The 23624-nt window shown below is 37.8% G+C and overlaps 1 protein-coding gene across 1 annotated transcript; it reads right to left on the bottom strand.

Annotated features, from left to right (window-relative positions):
- Window positions 1-4984: 4984 nt before the first annotated feature.
- Window positions 4985-15016, bottom strand: prss16 (serine protease 16). The gene is made up of 13 exons (XM_030152953.1): window positions 14956-15016; window positions 14324-14499; window positions 12005-12104; window positions 11325-11454; window positions 10664-10787; window positions 10366-10443; window positions 9475-9522; window positions 9275-9394; window positions 8133-8285; window positions 7772-7913; window positions 7494-7673; window positions 5508-5662; window positions 4985-5296 (listed from the first exon to the last, which is right to left on the bottom strand). Exons 1-13 carry the CDS (start codon window positions 15014-15016, stop codon window positions 5225-5227), a joined length of 1539 nt encoding a protein of 512 aa, XP_030008813.1. The 3' UTR covers window positions 4985-5224.
- Window positions 15017-23624: the final 8608 nt, after the last annotated feature.

Genomic DNA, 23624 nt, shown 5'->3' with positions numbered 1-23624 from the left:
CAGGGAGCTGTGCTTTCTCCAAGAAAACACACTGTTCATTAGGCTTTTTGTCTTGTTCTGTCGTTGTAAACTGTGCAGCTCCATTCTGAGAGAAAAGGAGGCGATAGAAAGGGGGGAATCGAATTGAAATGTGAAAGAAAATGTGTCAAATTGAATCTTCATCATTCAATCAACACATCAGTACGATATGTGTGTATGTGTGTGTGTGTGTGTGTGTGTGTGTGTGTGTGTGTGTGTGTGTGTGTGTTGGTCAGGATGTAAAGAATCCACCATAAGTGCAGTTGTGCAGCCATGACCTGACTCGGATCTGATAGAGTGCCCGTTCACCTCCCTCTTCTCCCCCTCTCCTAACCCCCACCACCTCCTCACTCCACATCCACCGGGCCACATTTTTCATGGCCCAGCTGTCGGACAGCCGTGATTGGTTGGCTCAGCAGACAGATAGCCGATAGGCTCTGATTAATAGTTGAGGCCCAAGAACTTCCTCATTGATCAACAGGACAGGCTGGAGGAGGAGGAGGAGGGGGAGGGGGAGGGGGAGGGGGAGGGGGAGGGGGAGGAAGAATGGTGGAGAGAGAAAAAGCATGCCCTGTCGCTCTGCAAGTGCTGGCTGATAACCCTGATAGTGGCTTTTGGAGTACATATATATGTGTGTGTGTGTGTGTGTGTGTGTGTGTGTGCGTGCGCACTTCTATTTGTGGGTGTGCTTATTTACAATAGCAAAGAGATGAGGAGATGTCAGAAATAGGATAAAAAAGAAAGTATATAAGCACTTTAGTTTTACTCCCATCGCTTCCCCCATTCTCTGCTTTGAAATGTGTGATAGCATCAGTGGCTTCTCCATGAATAACAAAGCATGTAACTTATCTAACAAAACACACTCAGCGCCATTTGTTAAAAGAAAATATATTTTACGCATGAGAGTGAGTGCATGTGTATAGTCACCTACACACTTACATCATTCTTTAAGTCCACTTGTGTTATATTAGTTCCTGTTACATTTGTAAATTGTGTGTTTTACAGTATCTAAGTGTGTGTGATCTGTGTGTGTGTCCTCTCCTGCTGCTCTGTCCAGCCTCCAGTTGATTGATGATCTCCACTCCCACAGGGTCAGTAGGGTCATGACCTCCCACTCTTGACCCCCCTACTGGGAGGGTCACACACACACACACACACACACACACACACACACACACACACACACACACACACACACACACACACCTACACACACACACACACACACGCACACACACACGCACACGCACACGCACACACACACACCTAAACAGATAAAAACACACATACACATCAACCCATTCGGAAACAGATGGCTACAGAACAACTGGTGCTTCCTCACCTTTTTCTCCAAAACTCTCCTTCTCCCATCATCAACCCATTCTCAAATCCTCAGATTCACTTTTACAAGTCATATTTAATTGCTCTATTATGTAACAAACATTACAATTATCTAGATTCACATCGGAGCTCTACCTCTCATTAAAGGAGCATCTTGCTTTTAATCAAAATGCAAAGTTAAGGATGAGTGTGTGCATATATCAGTGTGGCAAAGTAGACTGAGCTGTGATGTGCAGGAAATTACTGTAAACTCATGAAAAGGCAATGAAGCAACATCGCATCCTAGTGATAATACTAGGTAATGACAACATGGTACGTTCAAAAAAAAAATCCAATGTTTGTGGATTAGTCTTGAGGATTCTAACCTTAACAATCTCAAAGATGATGGACAAGATATCTTAAAATATGACCATCATGGAAAACATCCTACAATTCCCCACTAGAATTCTAGTTTTTGTTTTATACGTTCTATATTTTACTCTCTATTTTCATATATACTTCACATAATGGAATAAATGGAGCTACATAAACACAATAAATGAAGTTACATTAGCATGTAGATACAATGCACATGTGGGATGCTTATCAAACACCAACTTTGCATAAAAAAGGACTTTCACTCTAGCGCTAAGGCAGGTGATTTAATTATTTCAGTATTAGATGCATAAAAAGAGTAACCTCTCACACATATTTATATAATGTATGTCACTTTATGGGAAGTTGGGTTTAACCAATGATGAGATTTTTTTTTCTTTTTTTGGCATTCACAAAATGTTGTCCCTTAGATGCCATCCCTACTTCAGATACTGGACTCTTTGTATCACATGTTGTTCCAAATGGTAGCTGTCATGCTCATCACTGTGTTTTGTATAAATCTGTGACAAAAATGAAAAAAATAAATCAGAGGACAAAAATACTTATGTTGCTCTTTAGTATCAAGGGGTAGTTTATGTAAAGTACTTACTTACAGCTCTAGCCTCTGATGTTGTCACACTACAAAAACTACAACTACAACCTACTGCTCAAATTGCGGTGAATATGCCCAGGGTTACTTTCTACTGTTATGCACCATGAGCATGGAATGATCTGCAAAATATATTATTTATAGAAACACTCCCTTCTTTAAATGCATTTAATTCAGTTCAATTCAATTTTATTTGTAGAGCCCTATATCACAACAAAGTTGCCTCACAGGGCTTTACAGAATTAGTTGGCTATAAAAATTAACAACAGTCAAATAAACAGCAGATGAAGAAAATGGATTAATGTCCCGGCCATCCCCTGTCTTTAGACCCTCCTTCTCGGCAAGGAAAAACTCCAAAAACCAAGTGGGAAAAGAGAAACCTCAGGGAGAACCACAGTGAAGTAGAGATCCACTCCCATGGACAGACAGGCTGTAGATGCACCAGGACTGATGGACGTCCATTTGCGTCCATTTACGTTCATTTAACCCATAAAGACCCAGTGCTACTTTTGTGGCAGTTCCCAAATTATTATTTTTTTCTCTATATTTAGCCTTTCTTAAGTGATTTATCACCATTTATAATAATATTATCCTCTGCATTTTGCATTTTTAAGTGAAAATCAGGTATTTTCCTATATTTCATTTACTGATCGCATAGATGTTCATAAAAGCTCAGAGTAAATTCAAAGGTTATTATATCAAAACAGAGGAAACTGAAGACAGAGTGATTTTTCCAGTACAACATATTTTTAGCTGAATATAAACCAAGTTTGTCCATCCACTGTCATTGATCCAACTCCATGGGTTTTACTCATGAATCAATGTTGTAGAAGATGTCGGTGTTTCCACATTCACCACAGAGCCTATGAACATCCAAATGGGTCATATCTGATGGCCATGAAAAGATGACAAACTGCATTTTACATCAAATATTTATATGGATTGATAGGATTAGTGGATCAACAAGTATCAAACATTTTACATCAGTGTAGATGCTTTTGGTCACCAGTGGATGTTTGGGTCTTTATGGGTTAATGGTGTTTTACAAACTGTAATGACAGAAACAACTTGCTGCTCTATTCATGAATGAGTTATGGATATTGCTGGTAAGGCCTACATACATTGATCACTCTCTAACTCACTTAGTATTTTTTTTCTTTTTTTCCAGCACATTTTAATACAATAAAATATTTTTTAAAGTAAATATAATAATATTACAAACATAAATACATACACTCAAACAGAGTAAGGAGGAGTGCTGTTATGTTCATGCTGACCAATTTCTTCCCTCACATATGAACCGAATTGGACCTGTCCTCAAATGAAGACAACTTCTTGTGCTTGTGTTTAACGGTCCCTGTGTGAATCCTCAGATGAAATTTCAACTTTTCCACGGAGTATATTTCCTTCCATGGAGTATATTTCCTATATGTCTGACCAACATTTTTGACTTAGAGCATCACATGTCAGCCAGTTCCTTGTGATGACCTTTCTACAATCTTGGGTTTTAAGAAGGTAAATGTTACACAATGGGAATTCTATAGTAACATTTTTTCTGTAATGTCTGAATTATCCTGAATTTTGATACACAGATCAAAGATATAAGAGTGAGAGGCATCCATGTTTCCAAACCAACTCCAGCATTATTGCATTGTACTCTTATTTACTTTTCATTTGAGATATAAAAAAAAAAGAAAATGAATTTGTCACCAAATTCTCACCATCTTGTAGAACCTTGTAGTGCTTTGTAAATGGACTGTTGGCTTAAATCTGCTTCCTATTTCAGTTTGAGATATGATGAATTCCCTACATTAGATTTTTGCAAACAACTATATTCAAATACTTCTTTCAATTTTACATGGTTTACTGATCTTTTTTTATGCTTATATTGATATATCATATATGTATGTATGTATGTATGTATGTATGCATGTTTTATTTATTTATTTATTTATTTATTTAGAATTTGAAACTGATGCTGTTGTCTTGACCTGGACTCTTTCTCTCTCCGTGGTATCTTCCTGGAGGTACCACAAGGATATATATATATATATATAAAAAAAGAAGGAATATTGAGAATTTCCTTTGGTAATGTAATTGCAAACTTATATGGATGTTACAAAATCACAAACAAACAAACAATTTTGTAAGAGCTGTAAAGGCCTGTGGGTAAATCATGAGCCACCAGGGGCAGACTTCAACCACCAGACCAGGATAAATGTCTGTAAGATAGTATAGATGCCTTAATATCACAACCAACTGAGTGAAAAGTAACATACTCCCGTGGCAATAACTTAATTTAATAAAAGCTGAAGTAGCCATGGAGTCTAGGAAACACGTGGACACTGACACATTTTTCTTTTGTACATTTTTAAAAATTATTTCTTTTATTTTGTGCAGTTGTTATATAGTTATGTATGTACCTATTTTGTGAAAAAACAAAATGGCTGAGAATGCTATAAATGTTTTTTGTTTATTTTTTTTTTTGTCTGATGAGTTTTTCATGTCGCTGAACCACAAACTTTGCAGAGGACCTTAAAGTTTTCTAAATCTACATCTGTTTCCATATTTAAAAAAAAAAAAAAAAAAAAAATCTCACCCAGCTTTCAGGCTAAATAGAAGCTAGGATGTGATTAAGCATTTTCAATAAACTGATAAAAATGTTTCACTCTTTAAGCCATGAAATCACACACAATACAACACAAAACAACACACAAAATCAAGCGTCGCACACTCAGACTGTTGATGAATGGATGAACAGTGAGGTGGCTAACAGGAGGTCTTATTAGGGCGGAAATGGAGAAGAAGGTGGATGAAGAGGCAGAGCAGGCAGACAGACCATCTTATTAACTGCTTTTTATCAACCCTGATAAGAAGTGACCACATAATAATGTAATCTGATCAGAATGTTCTTTTCTCCATCTTCTCTTGGGCTGCCGTCTTCAGCCAACTAGCTACATGTCTTTCAATCTCCTGACAGGGGAAAAAAATGAGATCACCAAGCATGAATAATATACTGTCTTCATCTGGCAAGAAACAAGGAAATGTAACACTGGTGAGTTAATATTGATGCCGTCTGATGTGTGACTTTGAAAATTGTTAGTAATGTGGATGACTGAATACCTGATGTTCTTGAAATGCATAAACATATTGATAAATATCGTGTCTGTGAGGTTTGACATACTTTCCTGGCGTTCCTGAGTGAGCTGCGATCGGTGTTTCTTTTGTGCATCATATCAGCACAGTGAGCAGTGTCTTTAATGAAAATAAGCTGACTCTCGTCCCCACATTCGGTCCTGTCCTCCATCACAGACAACGCCTTCCATGGGTCAACTCCACCTGTTGCAAAGAATATGACTTTTATGAAATTTTACCAATTACAGCAGTCATTCCCTCTTCTGTCAAAAAATACCTCCATGGCCATGAATACTGCCCTATTACTGCTATTTGTGTCACAGCATGCATCACTATGCTCATGCTTATGTTGTTACCATTATTACTGTTATTAATGTGTTGATGATATTTATTTATTTATTTATTCATTCATTCATTCATTCATTCATTCATTCATTCATTCATTCATATTTGGATTTTAATGTTTTTGGCCCATTACTTTTGAGTGTGTTTAGTTGGTTTGTTCCTTTGGGGGTGGGGAGTGGGAGGAGTGCACAAAGGAGAATTGCAAAAAGTAAGACCCAGTGTCACTTTGTTTCTGCTGTATCTGGATGATTTTCTTTTGTGAAATAAAAAGATACTAAAAAAATGCCTCCATGGCCAAATTTCCTCTGTACCTTTCATGTATTGTATTTCCAGTGGTCTGAGAGGAAACCATAGACTGTATATAATTAGTGAATGGAGGAACTGTGACATCAGACATTGGTTTCTGAACTCATTGGGCTTTTTTTTGGGCTAGAGCAGTGGTTCCCAACCTTTTTTGGCTTATGACTCCATTTTAACATCACAAATTTGCAGCGACCACAGACATTCAAAACGGAGAGGGTTTTTGTTTTGTTTTTTTGCTAAAATGAATTTGTTTTTATCATGTAATTGTTTGCTATACTGTGTTACAAATAAACGTAAATTTTAGATGACATTTAGGCTATATAATGTATAATATTATGGACGGAGGCAGAAAAGCCAGGTTGAAATTACTGCACAAAGTGAGAATTTTATTTTCCATGGTCAGGATATGTACAGTCAGTCCAGCTTGTATTTACAAGGCTGACAATTAATACTCAACAAACAAGAACTCAAACTATGAATTATGAAAGAGCTGCAGCATCTGAAACTGACCACAACGAACATTTGAAAGATAAACAGTACCACAGTGCTTCAGTTTCAGCTTCACAGTTTGTCATGTCTTTTAAGTATTGGGATTGTCTCTGTCAACTCAGCATATATTTTTATTTGTAAGTTTTTATTTTTGTCAATTACTAGAAATTTCAGGTGACCCCATTTGAATTCCAGGCAACCCCACATGGGATCCTGAAAAACACTGGGCTAGAAGTAACCATATTTGGACAGAAGGGGTAGAACTACACAAGCCTGACAGTAAACTTCATATAGTAATAAAGTCATTTTACAGTGTTGTTTGTCGAACCTATTAACCGTAACTGCAGTCAAGAGGTTTGTCAAGAAAATAAATGTTTTATTTAATATGAATAACTCCAGAGTCTAATCATTTATTACAGGTTCTACAAGAGTCCTGGAAAAAAAACATTATTCTCTTAGTAGTTTTATAGGGAAGTTCAATGGTAGCCTATGGGAGCCTGGGCCTATAGGAGAAGCCCCCCTTTTTCCATCAGTGGTATTTCATTAACTTTAATATTCTTCTGCTTTGGCTTCACATTGGAGCTGAGGTCCTTCCACATGATGAAACTAGTATGCACCTCCTGTTGGCTTTATGTTTTAGAAAATCTAGTCCAAATTGAAGGCTTTTTTTCAGAGAGGTTTAATATAACAACAGATGACTAAGATCTGTAAAGACCAATCACGGGTAAATTTCGAACCAACATGTCTCTACTGCACAGACTTATCAAAGAGTCATGTCAAAGAAACATGACAGCTACGCGAAATGATTTCTCTTTTCAATAGCAGACCGAAATGGCATTGCATCCTGCAGTTTTATATTCAGAGCTGTGCTGGTAGAGTGTGTCATGTATATTCTCACCATTGACGTAAAGCACCCTGTGTGTATGGGGGTTGTCTTCTCCATAATATGAGTTGGTAAAAGCAATTCGTCTGGGCAGGGAATGTTGGGAAATGCCAAACAGTACGGGACAGAGCTCAGTGTCAGCCTGCAGGGTCAGCATCCCAGAGAATGGACAAGCAGCATCCTCACAAGTCTGATCTGCACAAACACACACAAAACAGTTCAGCACATGGGAGGAATGATGACTAATTCTGTGTATGTGTGTGCATATGTGTGTTTGAGTGTGTGTGCTGTACAGAAGCCAAACTCAGTGCAGGTCTGGTAGATCCACTGTCTCTCTGACATCCTGCCTGAGGAGATGGAGGTGTTCATCAGATGTTTCACTGTTTTCTTATGGGAAACATCCAGACAGGGGTCCTTGCTGGAGGAAAAGTAGAACTGCAGAGAACACACACATTCACATATAGATAGAAGGAAATATACGCACAAAACATTATACCCTCCTGCTCTTGGGTCCATTGCTGTGTAAAACTCATTCTCATTCAGTTGCATTAATTTCCTCCTCAAACAAAAACACAGCTCAACAGTGACATCTTGTGGCAGTAAAGAAAAAACTAAAAGCAGAAAGTTGTGCTTGTGTTACTGTGTTGTCTGTACCTGTGCCAGTTTAACAAGACGGTTGTAAGCAGTCATGTTCACACCCTGATTGGTCATAACATCACAGAGCTCCTCAATGGATATCAGAACCCCTTCCTCATTGTACTGCACTGTTCCCATGAAGATGTCTGCCAAATTTTGGATCAGCTCAATCTAAGAATAGAAGCATAAATTGGAAAATGCTTTAGGTCCACTGAGGTCCAAAAAAAAAAAAAGTTCATCCCTTCTGTGAGACTGAGAATACTCCAATACAATACCAGTTCTGCATTAAAAACCTAACTTCAGTAAATGCTTGGAGGTGTTATCAGTAAAATATACATTGTGCTAAGTATGAAAAGTAAAAGTAGTAGTTGTATGCAAAAAAAAATCCCTATCAGTGTTTTACTATTATAAATGATGTTTTGGAATCATATTACTGCTGCATCAATGTGCTGCTGTAGTAGATGTCATTTAACCAGTTTAATTGATGTTGGTAGATACCCATAAAGACCCAAACACTTACTGTCGACCAAAATCATCTACTGATCTAAATAATCAGAAAATTAAATATAATGAAATACATGATTTACACTGAAAAAACATAAAATACAGAGGATAATATTATAATAAATTGTGATAACTGACACAAAAGTAGCTCTGGGTCTTTATAGGTTAATCTGCACTGATATGTCATAGTCTACAAGATCATTACATTTGTTGGTAGTATTTCTGTCCAGCTGTATTATAATGTAATTTTCAGCTGAAAGAGTTTATTTAGTTGTAGATGTAAGTGGATAATTTTCTCAATCCATACAGGAAGACTTATTAGAGATGAGACACATGGAAAACAGGGGTAGAAGACCTATAAAATATGCCAAAATAGACATGGAAATACACAAATAGCTCAAATTTTAGTAAAAGTACTTAGTTATATATCCACTGAGTGAAAGCGTTCTTTCAGAATCATTAATTCTGAAAAAAAAACACCCATAGATCACTACTGGATGTCAGGAAAAATAGCAACAAGGTGTAAGATGTACTAAAGTTATGAATCAGAATACAGGTTTGCTTTAGGACAGATGTAAGGAACCTCTTAACAGGTTAATTGTTGAGTTTTAAAGCATTTTATTCAAAGAAAAAAAAAAAAGAAAGATAACCCCTACCTTATCCTCATCATTATCTGGGATTTGACAGCAGCCAAAGTCAGCTGCCACCTGGCTAATGTTGGCACTCATCACTGCTGCTTCCAGTGCTGCAAAGGCCTCCCGCACTTCAGCCAAACACTACAAGCAAGACGATGAGGGTGGGTTTAACGCATGTGAAACTGACAATACAATGCACAAACAAGAGGCTGAAATCTCACCTTTACTGAGCCGCCGACCTCTTCATTCATCAGACTCGAGCCAACAATCTAGAAACAAGATGTCACAGATCAGATTTAGGCTATTTAGGCCCCCTACTCCCCCCTTCTCCCCCTCTCCCCCTGTCTCTATCTCTATCGCTCTCTCTTTCTTTACTCTCTCTCTTTAACCCCAACTGGTCAAGGCAGACAGCCATCCTCCAGGAGTCTGGGTCTACTCGAGGTTTCTGCAGTTAAAGGGAAGTTTTTCCTCGCCAGTGTCACCAGTCACAAGTGTTTGCTCCTGGAGGATTCTGTTGGGTTTCTGTAAATTGGCTTAGAGTCTGGTTTTTGACCAACTCTATATATAAAGTGTCATGAGATAACTTTTTTGTTGTGATCTGGCGCTATATAAATAAAATTTGATTGATTGAGTGATTTAATTGGTTTTCCCCTGTAAGTCGCTTTGGAAAAAAGCGTCCGTCAAATGCATAAACATAAACAACATAAACATATTGACAGATACAAATAATAATTTGTAACTGTTCCAAACATTAATACTGTGCACTTTTTTCCAATTATTTAGGTAATTCGAAGAACATTATAAATTCTAAAGTGAGTAAAACAGGGAGACTATGTCAAGTATATAATCTTATTTAATTTTATTTAATTTCTATTTTTATATCTTGAGCTCTTTTATTTCATATTGATTTATTTTTTAATTTTACCTGCATTTGTATCTATATATTGGAAATGTAAAATATTTTGTGAAGTATGACTATTTTTTTTTAATCCTACTTTGGTTTAATATTATTATGTATATATGATGTTCAATTGTACATTATTCAATAAAAACAAACAAACAAACAAACAAATAAATAAATAATATTGTGAACACGGGCTGTCTTCAGTTACACTGTTATAGGCAGAGAAGTCCAGCTCAGCCCTGACAGGAGCAGAAGAGGCCACTGCCCCGTAAACTAGATGAGGAAACTGCAAAAATATAAAGAACAGAAACAGTTAATGATACATAAATTCATGGGAAATGAATCATTAAAAATTCATGACATTAATATGTTATCCCAGACTCTTTAATACTAAAAAAAATAAACTCTTGAATTGTTCTGATATTCATTATTTCAAGCGACATTTGTTTTTCTGTTTCTGCAGCTTTGACACTGCTGTAGGCTTCATGCAGTTTCTGGGTCTGCACCTTTCCCCTGTACCAGGCGGACAGAGCTCCAGCGTATGAACCTCCGAAGCTGATCCAGGTGTTCTTGTGGCTCAGACTGAAGCGTTGACTAATATATTGGTGGAACATGGCCAAGTCTACAAGCCTGGACCAAAGAGAAAGAAATGCTCAGATCAGCATCTGTCACCTGACACAAAGACAGACGCACAATTTCATACACATGCACAGACATGACATAAATTAAGAGATTAATGCATTTCTCACAGTGAGAAGGGAGACAACATGATTCATATAGTTAGCAAGGTTGACATTTAAGATCAATTTTAAGTAGCTCATTATTTTTGGTATTTTCAGTCAAGAACTATTCTGAGAAAATGCCTGGAAGAACTCATCAGTGTGAAAGGCATAAGTGACTATCAGATATCCATCACTTTATTACTCTGCATGTGTTAAAACTAATAAAAATTGAGGCAATTTTATATGTAATTAAGAATTTCTGGAGTGAAGTGCACCAACTATTAGAAATAGACAGGAAAAGCAAATGACACAAAATGACGGGAACATTCATTCTCCCCTCACACACTCGTACATATGTAAATGTGTGAAAGGGGGTGAGAAGAGAAAAATATTTACATGCATAGATACATAAACAAACATATCCCAGCCTAGAGTCGGTACTAACGCCTGTTGGCTGCTGAGGTACACCAGGTTCTCGGTTTTGAGGCCGTCAGGATTGATGCTGTTGCCATAGAAACGATGCTCCAGAGCCAAAAGCAGAGCCCCATGTTTTTCAGCTATGTCAACATGGTGACCTGGGGAAAAAAACACATGGTCACAGCAGAAGGTTGAGTGTATAACAGGTTTTTGAGTTTAAGAAATTCAATTCAAACAAGGGGATTCAACGGGAGAGTAACTTCAAGATGAAATATAACCTAAGCTCTATATGTTCAAATCATTTTTAGTCAGATACAAGGAAAATTCTGATGTCAGAGTTAAATATAGTTGTTTCTGTAAATAAATTAGGAAAAAATGCAGTGAAGATGTTTGAAGTACTAGCCAGAAAGCCACAGCCACAGGCAAATGTAAATAAAGAACGCACACATTTCATTTTAAGTGATGGAAACATGGAAGGAGAAGCATGTGACAACTGTGTAAAGGATTGTGGATAATGAGAGAACACATGACAAGATAAAATATGAGCCTGCTAACGTACAATATGAAGCTGCACTCACTGTGTTTCCATTTTCATTTTTACACTTGGCCTGTCAGACAGAGTTGATTCAAGGATTTTCTGTGCATCGTTCATTTTCCAAGTCTGTGATTTGCAAGTGTAGACAGGTATGAAAATGTACTGCATAATACCTGCCACGACATCAAACACAGAAATGGGCCCTTCTCCTCCGATGTAAAGAAACACTGGACCATCAGGACGCTGCCAGTATGCCTCATTTACAAAGAATCTCTGCAAGAATCCAAAAGAAGGAAAAAAAAAAAAAAAAACTAGGGCAAAAAGGTATCTTTTAAGTTAACTCGAATCAGGAACAGTGCACATTCTTAGCCTCAGTGTGAGTAATTCTTCATTTTCTTATCTAATGGACAAATTTGCACATTGGCAGCCACAAATGGCAGTGAGAGCTAAATGAAGCTTAACATTTCAGTACATGCTGTGAGGAAATGTTGTCATGTCAGGGGAGCTGGGGAAAGGTTCAAGATTTATCAGGTCAGATTCTTTATTCACTGTTGCTTTGAACTCCTGGTGGATTTTGGTCAGTGTGGTTTATCTGAAGGGATAATGTTAGATTTGCAAGATAACCCCTCAGCAGGACAGTATTGTGGGACATTTTCTGTTGTACTGTAACTGTTTTACGAACTGCATTTGACAATCATAACACAAATTGTACAGTAGCGTCTTTTTGGATTCTTTAACCCTGAATATACCAACATATTTAACAGGTAAGGACTCCACACAAGGGGTACCTCACAAATAGACATATTTCTTCTCAACACATTTGTTACAATCAATTTGCAAAGTTTTGTACGAGCTGGCTGTCTAATTTCAACACCAATTTAAATTTTGTAATGTAGTTTTTTTTTGTTGTTGTTGTTTTTTTTTAAATATGAAAGGAAATAAAAATATATGCTGTTAACTGTGTTTGCCCCTGATAGTGTGTGATCATGAGCAAAACTACATATACAGAAGTGGGAACTTATCAGGATAATTAAAGTGGAATTAAAACAGGAAATAGTAATACAAAGTCAATACAAACAAATGGATTAAAAACATTGTCAGGAAACAAATTGTCACCTTCCTAAAATAATTGCCTGAGTAATTTCTTTTTTTTTTTCCCAGATTTGTCAGGAAACACAAAAAAACTTGACCAGAAATTGAGTATTTGATGATTTGGGCAAAATAAGCAATTTAAAAATATATATTATTTGTAAGGTGTGATGGAATGATGAAAAGATCAAATAAATCACTGAGATATGACATAAAAGTCTACCTCTGTGGTCTGTGGGTTCACTCATCCACAGGGTTAATGTTAAATGTTTCAAACATAACATGTAGTACTGTGCAAAAGTCTGAAGGCTAATGAGATTGCATATTTATTTCTCAGTATCTTTTCTTCAGAAACATCAAGGAAATACAGAACATAGGGACATAATATTACAAACATACATTAAAAAAAAGACAACAAAATGAGTCCTTCAGGGTACAAAATGTGACCTACACCAATCATACATAACATTCTGACCAATGACAGAAGCAGAAAATATTGATTATTTCATTACAATGGTACCTTTCATTGGGCTGGATATATTTGGCAGCAAGTGAACGTTTGAAGATGTGCTGAATGAAACCCAATGTAAAACACCATAAAACATGCACTGCATCTCATACTGTTAGAACAAGTCAGGCATATTAACCCATAAAGCCCCAGTGCTACTATTGTGTCAGTTCCCAAATGAATGTTTCTCTATATTTTACCTTTCTTAAGTGATTTATCACCATCAGTTGTGATATTATCCTCCTTATTTTGCATTTTTCCCAGTGTAAATCACATATTTTCCTATAGTTAATTCACAGATCATGAAGATATTGATTAAAGCTCAGGTTAAAATTGAGGGTTATTATATCAGACAGAGAAAACTGAAGAAAAAGTGACTTTTCACCAAAATATATCATGAACTGAACATAAATAAAGTGTCTCCATCCACTGTCATTTATTCAGCTTCATGGGTTTTATTGGTGAATCAATGTTGTAGAAGATGATGGTGTTTCCACATTCACTACGGAGCCTCTGAACATCCAAATGGGTCATATCTGATGACCAGGAAAAGATGACAAACTGCATTTTATACCAATTATTTACATGTATTGATAGGATTAATAGGTCAGCAAAAATTATACAGTTTATATTAGTGAATGATTTTGGTCGCCGGTGGATGTTTGGGTCTTTATGGGTTAAGTGTAAATAGAGGTCACGCTAACATCTGGACGCTTTGGTCTGTTGAAGTTGTTTGTTTATTGAAACATCTGTTTTTATTGCTTCAGATATTTCCTGTACTGTTTATCCTGGTTGTATCTTAATACAGAAAGTGACAATTACACATTAGGGGTCATTATAACTTTGCTGAAACAATAAACCTAATGCTGCTGTATAAAGCATTATGTAACTTTACCTGAGGAAAGGTGTTTCCGTCCTGTCGGTTGAAGTGGTCTAACTGTTGGTGAATCTTGCCCTCCTGCGCATGTTGGAGAAGATGACGTCCAGTGACTGTGCCCGTCAGAAGATGCTTCTCGGTTTCCTGCAGCTGGATATCCCGCAAACGCTCTTTGATCTTCCACAGAACCCTTCCTGCAATTAAGAGAACATATAAGAACATAACATTAACTCAGTAGAAACATAGAAAAAATGAATTGCTTGACAAAACTCATAATTTATGCGAGGTAAATGCTGTTCAGACCCTGGACACAAATAGCTGGATCATATTTACATTTTGGCTACTCACATGACTGATTGTCTAACATTAACATGACTGACAAAACTAGATCAACAAACCCTGTGATCTATTCTAGGAGCAGTCGACATCCAATTATAGATGCCCAAGAGATTCACTGTCATCACCAGCATCTGCTTTTGTTCGGATTTGGACGACTGCAAACAGGATCAAGAGTCATCTCAGACAATGAGGAGAAATGTAATCTTCCACTTTATCTTTGCCATATTTGTGCTACAAGTAATATGGTCTCTGCTAATAATCTCTGAAAGATGTACTGAATTTTAACAAAATATCAAAACATGTCAACTCACCTGTGTTTGTGAAGTTGAAGAGGAGTAAAAGGAAGAAACAGCGAGCTGGAAACAAAAACATGTTTTCCATCAAATTGGGATACTTGAAGATAAAAAAAACAACTCTACAGTTTTTTCCTCTTCTCTCTCTCTATATATATACTCACTGGAATAAGACGCAGGTAGGAGGGGGTCACTGAAAGGTGGCATGGAGACAGTGATATGACCTGTGTAGTATTATGGCATATGTTTACTTCACTTACAGATCAGCAAAACGCAGCGTCTGCTTGGCCATGTAACGCTAAGGAGATCTCTATGCTTTGTAAGGGCTTTTTTTATATGGTCAAGTTACAGATGCACCTTTTGGTTTTTCCAAGAACAAGAACAAGAGTCATGGCCAAAAGTTTTGGGAATTGCATAAATGGAGTTTTTGCTTAAATGTGATTTATTTGTCAATAAAAGTATTTGAAATCCATAACATACTTCTAATTCTTCAGTGTACCTCAAAAACATACAGAAATCTAAAAAGAAAGAAAAATATATGAAAATAACATGCATTACTAAGAACAATATCACAAGCAAAATAATAAAATGGTTTAAATAACACATTAAATGTAAAAAAAAAAAAAGTAACCAGAGATGCAAATGTTGTCCCTCAGGACTTTCTTGTTTCATCAGAATTATATACTGGAAAACTCAGATCAGTTCAGATTGCACATGTTGTAAAGTTTATGTATTTAATTTTCATTAAATAGTTGTATATGTCATATTTTTCAATGGATGCTGAATCCTGTTGTTTTGTTTAGTAACTTTGATGTGTTATTAAACCATTTTCTCTCTGACCTTGTCATGTCGGCTTCTGGACTTTGTCTGTTCTGTTTGTCATTTCCTGTTTTATTTTGTTAAGTTTCCCTCATGTGTCTTGTCGGTTGTCTTTACTTCCTCTCCCTGATCGTGTTCACCTTTTCCCTGATTACCTGACTCCTCCCTGATTATCTCCACCTGTGTCCAATTGTCTTCCCGCCCTCCTGTGTATTTAAACCCTCAGTCTTCCCCTGTTTAGTTGCCAGTTTGTGTTCTACAACTTGTTGTGCTCACTCACCAGCGTTCTTGGATCCTGTTAGTCTGTCTGCCCGTTTTTGACCCGTTTTGTCCCTCGACCACCGATTCTGCCTGTGCCTATCCTGCCTGCTCATCAATGACCTGGTTCGTGTACCCGACTCTGTCTCTGCCTTCTCCCCTTTAATACCTCAGCCTCCACCGATTACCTGTGCTTCGACCATCGCCTGGATTACTGACCGTGAGTTCTGCCTGTCCCCCATGTACCGTTGCTTGTTTGACTGCTTTCCCGTGTATGACCTGGCTTGTTTTTTGACCACCCTCTGTTTGTCCCTAGTGGGGGTTCCGTTGGGGTTTTCCCGGCTCGGCCAAGCCGGTCGTCAGCTGTATCCACCCGCAGCCCAGACGTTTATTCCCGGACTCAGTGGCATCGCAGAATTAATATTATCTCTGTGTTGTATTATCTCACCTGTTAAAGTGTTTAATAAAAACACTCAACTTTATTTGTACTTTGTGGTCTTGCTTTTGGGTTCAGCCTTTGTACTTAGCCTATCACAGACCTAAGTTCACCTTTACTGCTCCTCAGGGACATTTAGCCTGTGCATGTAATGCTGCAGTCCTTGATTTTTACATCACTATAAAACAAAAAATAGGACCAATGGCCCTGCATGTTCTGTCAAGAATTAATAGCAACTTTTGCGAGGTTGTCAGGTTCTGCTGTTATGTTAGAGTCCTGTGGTCTTGATGCAGGTGATTAATCTCCCTACAGAAGTGGGTGGTACTTTGACTGGAGGAGAACTCAACTAGTTAAATCAAAGTCCATACAGATGAGTTTCAATGTTTACTAACAACAGTGATGCGCGTGCAACTCGGAGGCAGAAACACGAGTTCCAGCTACCAGTTGGCTCACATCAGCTGTACACCTCCAGGCTCTCCCCCGGAACTCGTGAACGAGTTGATATGTTAGCTCTAAAACGGTCCATTAACTGTCTCTGTCCAAAAGCCGATCCCATCTTCTCTTTCACAGCTGCATAATTTGACTTGACCACATCGGGAAGGCTGTCCCATAGTAGAAAAGCAGACTTGCACATAAGGAATAAACGGCACACAGGAGTTTAGCAGGTCCATCGTTTAACGCGCTATGAACTCGGCGTGACTTCCGCCTCCAAGACTTAATGTATGCATACGTCACATGAAACTCGTCTATATGACTTCCTATCCGTGCCTAATAGTAACTATATTAATTTATCTAACCATTTCCATGGTATCAAACATCAAAATATGGCACATTATGAGTAAAGGCAAATGTTTCATTTTCAAGAATTCATCAAAAGTACAAAAATACTAATTTCTCAAAACTGTAAACAAACTTTTTAGACATTGTCCCAAAGAAGCTACATATAAAATTTTAAATGAATGTGATCAGTATTCATCAGAGACGATGTTTGAAGAAATTGTGAATGAAGACAAAGATAACAACAAAGAAAATGCCTGACACAATCACTTCACAATAGCTAATGGCCTATCTGCTGGTGATCTACTAACAAATCCACAGATACCTGTCAGTATATTTCAAAATCAACTTCATGAGTCAGATATCTGGTCAATCACAGGCCTTTGGGTCCAGCTCAAGAACTCCAGCAGCACTTGTTACGTCACAGAAATTTATTTAATTCTAAATATAGACTAATATGTTTTGGTTGGTGGCGTCCATCAGCGTCATCGGGACCTTTTTCAGATAGGTAGGGAGGCTGGATATGTGATATTAACAACTGCAATTACCAATCATTGATCAGATTGTCAGATTTGAGGTGAATATGATGGTACTGCTTTACTCTGTGTCTCAACATGACCAATATCAGGTTCATCTATATCTACATTTAGTCTTTTAAGTAGGACTGAGAGGAGAGAGCTGCAAGGAAGGTGTGTATTTTCAAACTGATTCCTTCAGCTTTAATCCACCACATTATACACACTTACAGAGCAATGAAACCAGTGTCTTAGTCAAGATCACTGACAAGAGAATAAACCTAGCATACATGGTTTCAATTGGCAGGTGAACCCATGGGAAACCTTCTTGCTATGAGAAGAAAGCGCTTACCATACATTTTTTTAAAATTTGTAATAAAAACTGTCTTAAGTTAGATTTAAAGATGTGTTGTCTTTTGGAAAGTACTGTCCATTTCAAAACAAAGAGACAAATCTGTCAAGATGATCCCCTGTTATGAAAACTTGGGGGATGAATTTACCGAAATGTATTGATATATTTACCAAAATTAAATCCAGCATACTAGAAAACTCAAATGAACCCAGTACATGCATTTAACAAAAATCATTTTAGTAGCCATTTTGAAAAATGACTGTCATTTTTTAATTTTTATGTGGGTGTTGCCTGTATCTCCATTTGTCCTACTTCACTTCAATAGTGTCACAGATCCACTAAGAGGATGTGGCTCATGACTGAAACAATGCTTCTTGGTCCTTGAGTAAGCTCCTATAGCCCATGTAGTAGAACTTTAGCTAAATAAACTAATACAAAAGCCTGAATCTGGACCTTGTGCAGAGACAGTACTAATCACACTAAACCAGTGAAAAAGATATAAAATTGGCTAAAAACTAACTGAATAACAATTTGCCTGATGATATTGACACTAAAAAACAAATCCATTATGACAGAAAGCATGCATCTGAACAACAAAATCGATTAAATTGACAAAGTAAACACAATACTGTGAGCAAATCCATTTTCAGCAAGCACATGGCCATCTTGAACCTTGTGACAAATTTGGTGTTTGTACTGTATCACCATTTGCACAATTCTGCTTCAAAATGGATCTTGTAAGCTCTATTCTTTGTCCTCTTACAGTGGAGGAAGGATATTAATGACAATGTGTTGTTCATATGATAAAGGAATAAATGAAAACAATAGTTAAATATTTTGGAAACATTCATCTTAATACAACAGATAAGGAATTAAAGTTTACTTTGATGCTGGCAAAGCATATATACACCAAAAATGGTTTTCTTGTTCTCAGCTAATTTGTAGATTTTAATCTTTACTCTTATTTTTGAGCAATAAATCAGCAAGAAAAAAACATCTTCACTTAGTTTATCTCCTTCATAACATACACAACATTCAGAGAGTGGAAACTAAACCACATCCTGATTGGTAGGGAGGGGCCGAACACCTATCAGTTTCCTCATCATGTGTGTATGTTTTTTTTAATCAGATCAAATGTAGATGAACATATTCTGCTCAAATAACTATGTTTTTGATATTAAAGTTGTTAAACTAACATCTCACCCTGCAGTGAAGTTTTTAGTACAGTTGCATTTTAATATTTCAATAGTTAGTGCAATGGTTCCCAAACTTTTTTGGCTCGTGACCCCATTTTAACATGACAAATTTCTGGCGACCCCAGACAATCAAAACGGAGACATTTTTTTTGCAAACTTTAGTCTATATAATGTATATGGACCGAGGCAGAAAAGCCAGGTTGAGATTACTGCACAAAGTGAGAATTTTATTTTCCTTAGTCAGAATATGTACAGTCAGTCCAGCTTGTATTTACAAGGCTGACAAATAATACTGAACAAACAAGAACTCAAACTATGAATTATGAAAAAGCTGCAGCATCTGAAACCAACCACAATGAACATTTGAAAGATAAACAGAACCACAGTCCTTCAGTTTCAGCTTCAGTTTGTCATGTCTTTTTTGTATTGAGATTGTCTCACTCAACTCATCATATATTTTTTTATTAGTAAGTTGTTGTTGTTGTTGTTTTATCAATTACTAGAAATTTCAGGCAACCCCATTTGAATTCCAGGTGACCCCACATGGGGTCCTGACCCCAAGGTTGAAAAACACTGAGTTAGTGATTTCTGCTGCTGTCAAAAAATACATGAAATTTATAGATTTTTTTTTTTAAATATTATTTTGTACAGAAGCCGATTTGCAGTGTTCTTGTGTAGACCTGTTTCTACCTCTTTAGTAACTGGAATGCCATTAATTCTTTTATTCATGGTTTCTATAAATCCTTGTTCAAGTAAGATGCAGTTTTAGCGTCAGTGAAAAAATGTGCAATTCAGAGAGTAGTATGGAAAATAGTGGGGGGTTTTTATACCCAGGTTGTTTCTCTGTAGAGATGTTCATTCATTTTCTGAACCTGCTTTATCCTCACCCTGGACATTTCGCCAGTTCATCGCATATAGAGACAAACAACCAATCACTCTCACACCTATGGGCAATTTAGATTAACCAATTCACCTATCAGTGCATGTCTTTGGATGGTGGGACGAAGCTGGAGTACCCGGAGAGAACCCACGCAGATAACATGCAAACTCCACACAGAAAGGTCCCACCCCCATTGACTGGTGTTGGAATCGAACCCAGGACCTTCTTGCTGTGAGGTAAGAGTGCTATCCACTGCGCCACCGTTGTCGCCCGTGTCATCTGTAGAGATGTAATAATTTATATTATAGAAGTCAAGTGGCCTCTGTGTGCGTGCATGTATGTGTGTCTCAGAATTCACACAAAATCAATAAAGAGCTGACTGCTGCAGTTTGGCATACTTACGTATTTTTGGTCAAGGAACAGACTAGTGAAAACGGCGAATTGATAGGACCAATATTTTGGGAGCTATTATTATTTTGGAATACAATAGCCTTACAATCACGTTGCTATACCCAGAATGCTTTGGCGGTGACTGCTGGACAAATGCAGTACAGCGTGCACAAATACACAAGAGCATAAAAATTACCACATACCCAGGGGTCAACTTGCTACTTCTAGGTAATTGTTTGGTTGTGGCTAGCTGTAGAATTTCAAAATAAAACACAATGTAGACCTATTTATTCATTAAAAACTCATATAATAATAATGGATTAGATTTATATAGTGCTTTTCTATGAACGCATACTCAAAGCGTGTACACATTCACACTCTGGTGGCGGTAAACTACATATGTAGCCACAGCTGCCCTGGATCAGACTGATGGGAGCATGGCTGCCAATTTGTGCCTACAGTACAGTGGCGGCTGCTCGTCTTTCAGACAGGGGAAGTTCATTATCGGTTTATATCAAAAAAAATGTCAAGTTATTTAAACATAAATTCGGCCCTCCGTTCCTTTTTAAGAAAATGGTCAGTGACCTTCTCGTACCAAGTAAATAAGAAAACGTTGAAATTAGGTTAAATTGAAACAAGGAAGTCCAACGAGCGTGTTTTATTTACAGTGCAAGAAATGAACAAGTAATTTCGTAGTGGTTTCTCTATTGATTTCACAGCAGAATGCGCGACGGTATTAAACTGAACTCTGTCAAGTGAAGGAGTATATCTCAAAATAGCTATCAATCAAACGGGATTCAGCCTTTCAACTGATCCTCCAATCAGCATGTGGAATCCTGGCACCCAGCCCGGCCGAGTTCTGCCCACAGCTCCATTCACCCCCAGAGACACCGGGCATCTAGGGGCGGGACAACATCGTGGCATTTATCCAATTACCGTCCAGTTTTGAGGCAATGAAAAAAACTGTTCCACTCAGTCCCATAGAAGTCCATGGACGCTGAGCGTCTACGGGCAAATGCACTGAGCAGAGATCGTATGAGAAAACAGCGCAACGGCAATGTATGAGAAGTGAACATGGAGTCTGTTGATTTGTGATAAAGCTGATTCTGAACGAACTCGTCCTTGAGATGAACGTGTTCTTGTTGCACCCCTGAAAACAGGGGAGATAGAATCACACGAGTGATTTAGCGTTGTTTTCCTCAATGTGCACTTTAATGCAATGCCAACAGTGACATATAACAAATAAAATTATGGTTACGTAATACAAAATCAAAACTTATGTAGCTTTAGCCTTATATATTAGCGCCACAAACGTGTTCGGACATAAGATGGCGGCGTGCACTCATGACACACTGCATGACAACGTTCAGCTACAGTTAACAACAATAAAACTTATTTTAGCATTGCCAAAACTATAACAAACACAGTTTTATGCTTCAGTAAAGTACATTTCACATTATAATCACAGTTGACCACAATTACCTGAAAACAGGGGAGATAGAATCACACGAGTGATTTAGGGTTGTTTTTCTCAATGTGCACTTTAATGCAATGAGGAGAAACGGCGCGAGCCCTCTAGAGGTGAATAAAGACACAACTAATCAACCCCAGATCGTTTCAGGCATGCTAAGTGGATCAGATTACCTCATCTGAAATGGCAAAGATATTATTATAACATGAACATTTTAACTAAATTCCTATTGTTTTAAGACTTATGTGAATTAATATGAATTAATATTTATTGCAAACATTTTAGCTATTTTACTGTTTTTACATCTTAATCTTGTAATAGACTGAATCGCTGCAATCCTTTATAAGGCACATAATGTTACTACAACCTATCACACTCTCCCCCACTTGAAAAATGTCGTCCCGACATTCAACCAAGTCAAAACATAAATCTTCATAGTTCCTGTACACTCAATAGTCCATAAACATGAGGGTGAACCACATTATCATAACTCAAGAAGTCCAAGACAGACAATAATATCACAATCCAAAGCCATAGACTGAAGACAATATAAAGAGTCCATAATCAGTCCATATGTGAATTTTCACAAAAATAGTCTGTCATGTGTGGTTAGGATCCATAGGAAAAAGGGTCATTGTCTGTTACTGATGACAGTCTCTAAGTACAGTTCTCAAATCATCCTTGGAAAGTGTCAACTTATATCTGTTGGAGTACACACATACCTGGGGACTGGACATAGTATGGCTGTAGGGAAGGTAACCATGGAACAAGTCCTGGGTAGGCAGGATACAATTGCGGTACGGGCTGTACACTATAGCAGGATGGGATGCCTAGCTGATCATACATCAGGCGTCTCGGCGGTTGTCTCTCTCGTTGTGGTCGCTGGGGTGTCTGCTCCTCAAGTCCCACCGGTGCAGCAGGTGATGGAGGGGCAGGAGGATCACCAGCAGCTGAATCCATGTCCTCATGAGCCGGCTCCTCAGCAGGTGGATCTGGCGCTTCCAGGTTGTCTCCACCAGGGGTTTCTGATGGCTGTGCAGCAGGGGCTGGCGCTGGAGGCTGTTGTCTCACTGCTTGGGGCTCTGAATTTCTCAGTTCCGTGGTTGCTTCAGATGGTTTGGGCACAGGAGGTGTTGCATAATAAAGGCAGCATTCATCACCACTCTCCTCCTCATCAGATTCTTGGACAAGGGCAGGTTTGTTGTTGTGATGTTTCTTTCTTACTGGATTGTCTTTTTCTGGTTCTTTTTCAAAAGGTAAGTGGTCACATGACATGAGCAAGTTTCTGTGTAGCACTCTAAAACGTCCTTTGCCTCTCTCTGGTCTCACCTCATAGATTGGGAGGTCAGGGCTCATTTGTCTGACTACTGTGTGAATAATGTCTTCCCAATAATCACGTAATTTACCTGGTCCTCCTCTAGGTGTCAGGTTTTTGACCAGAACTCTCTCGCCAGGTTGTAACACAGAACTTCTGACTTTTGTGTCATAATGTCTTTTGGACTTGTCAGCAGCTTTCTTTGCATTTTTGTTTGCTATGGCATATGCTTTTTCCATCCCTATCTTCCATTTGTCAACATACTCTCTGTGGTCACT

Source organism: Sphaeramia orbicularis, chromosome 13 (assembly GCF_902148855.1).
Source record: "Sphaeramia orbicularis chromosome 13, fSphaOr1.1, whole genome shotgun sequence".
NCBI classification, from domain to species: Eukaryota; Metazoa; Chordata; class Actinopteri; order Kurtiformes; family Apogonidae; genus Sphaeramia; species Sphaeramia orbicularis.
Note: the sequence above shows the minus strand (reverse complement) of the source record. Positions and strands in the feature narration are given on the sequence as shown.

Coding starts and splice junctions, on each gene's coding strand:
- prss16 (XM_030152953.1), bottom strand. CDS start 15,016: ATGTTTTTGTTTCCAGCTCGCTGTTTCTTCCTTTTACTCCTCTTCAAC. Junction 14,500..14,955: donor CTTCAACTTCACAAACACAG/GTGAGTTGACAT, acceptor TCTTAATTGCAG/GAAGGGTTCTGTGGAAGATC. Junction 9,523..10,365: donor ACTTCTCTGCCTATAACAGT/GTAACTGAAGAC, acceptor TCTTGTTTCTAG/ATTGTTGGCTCGAGTCTGAT.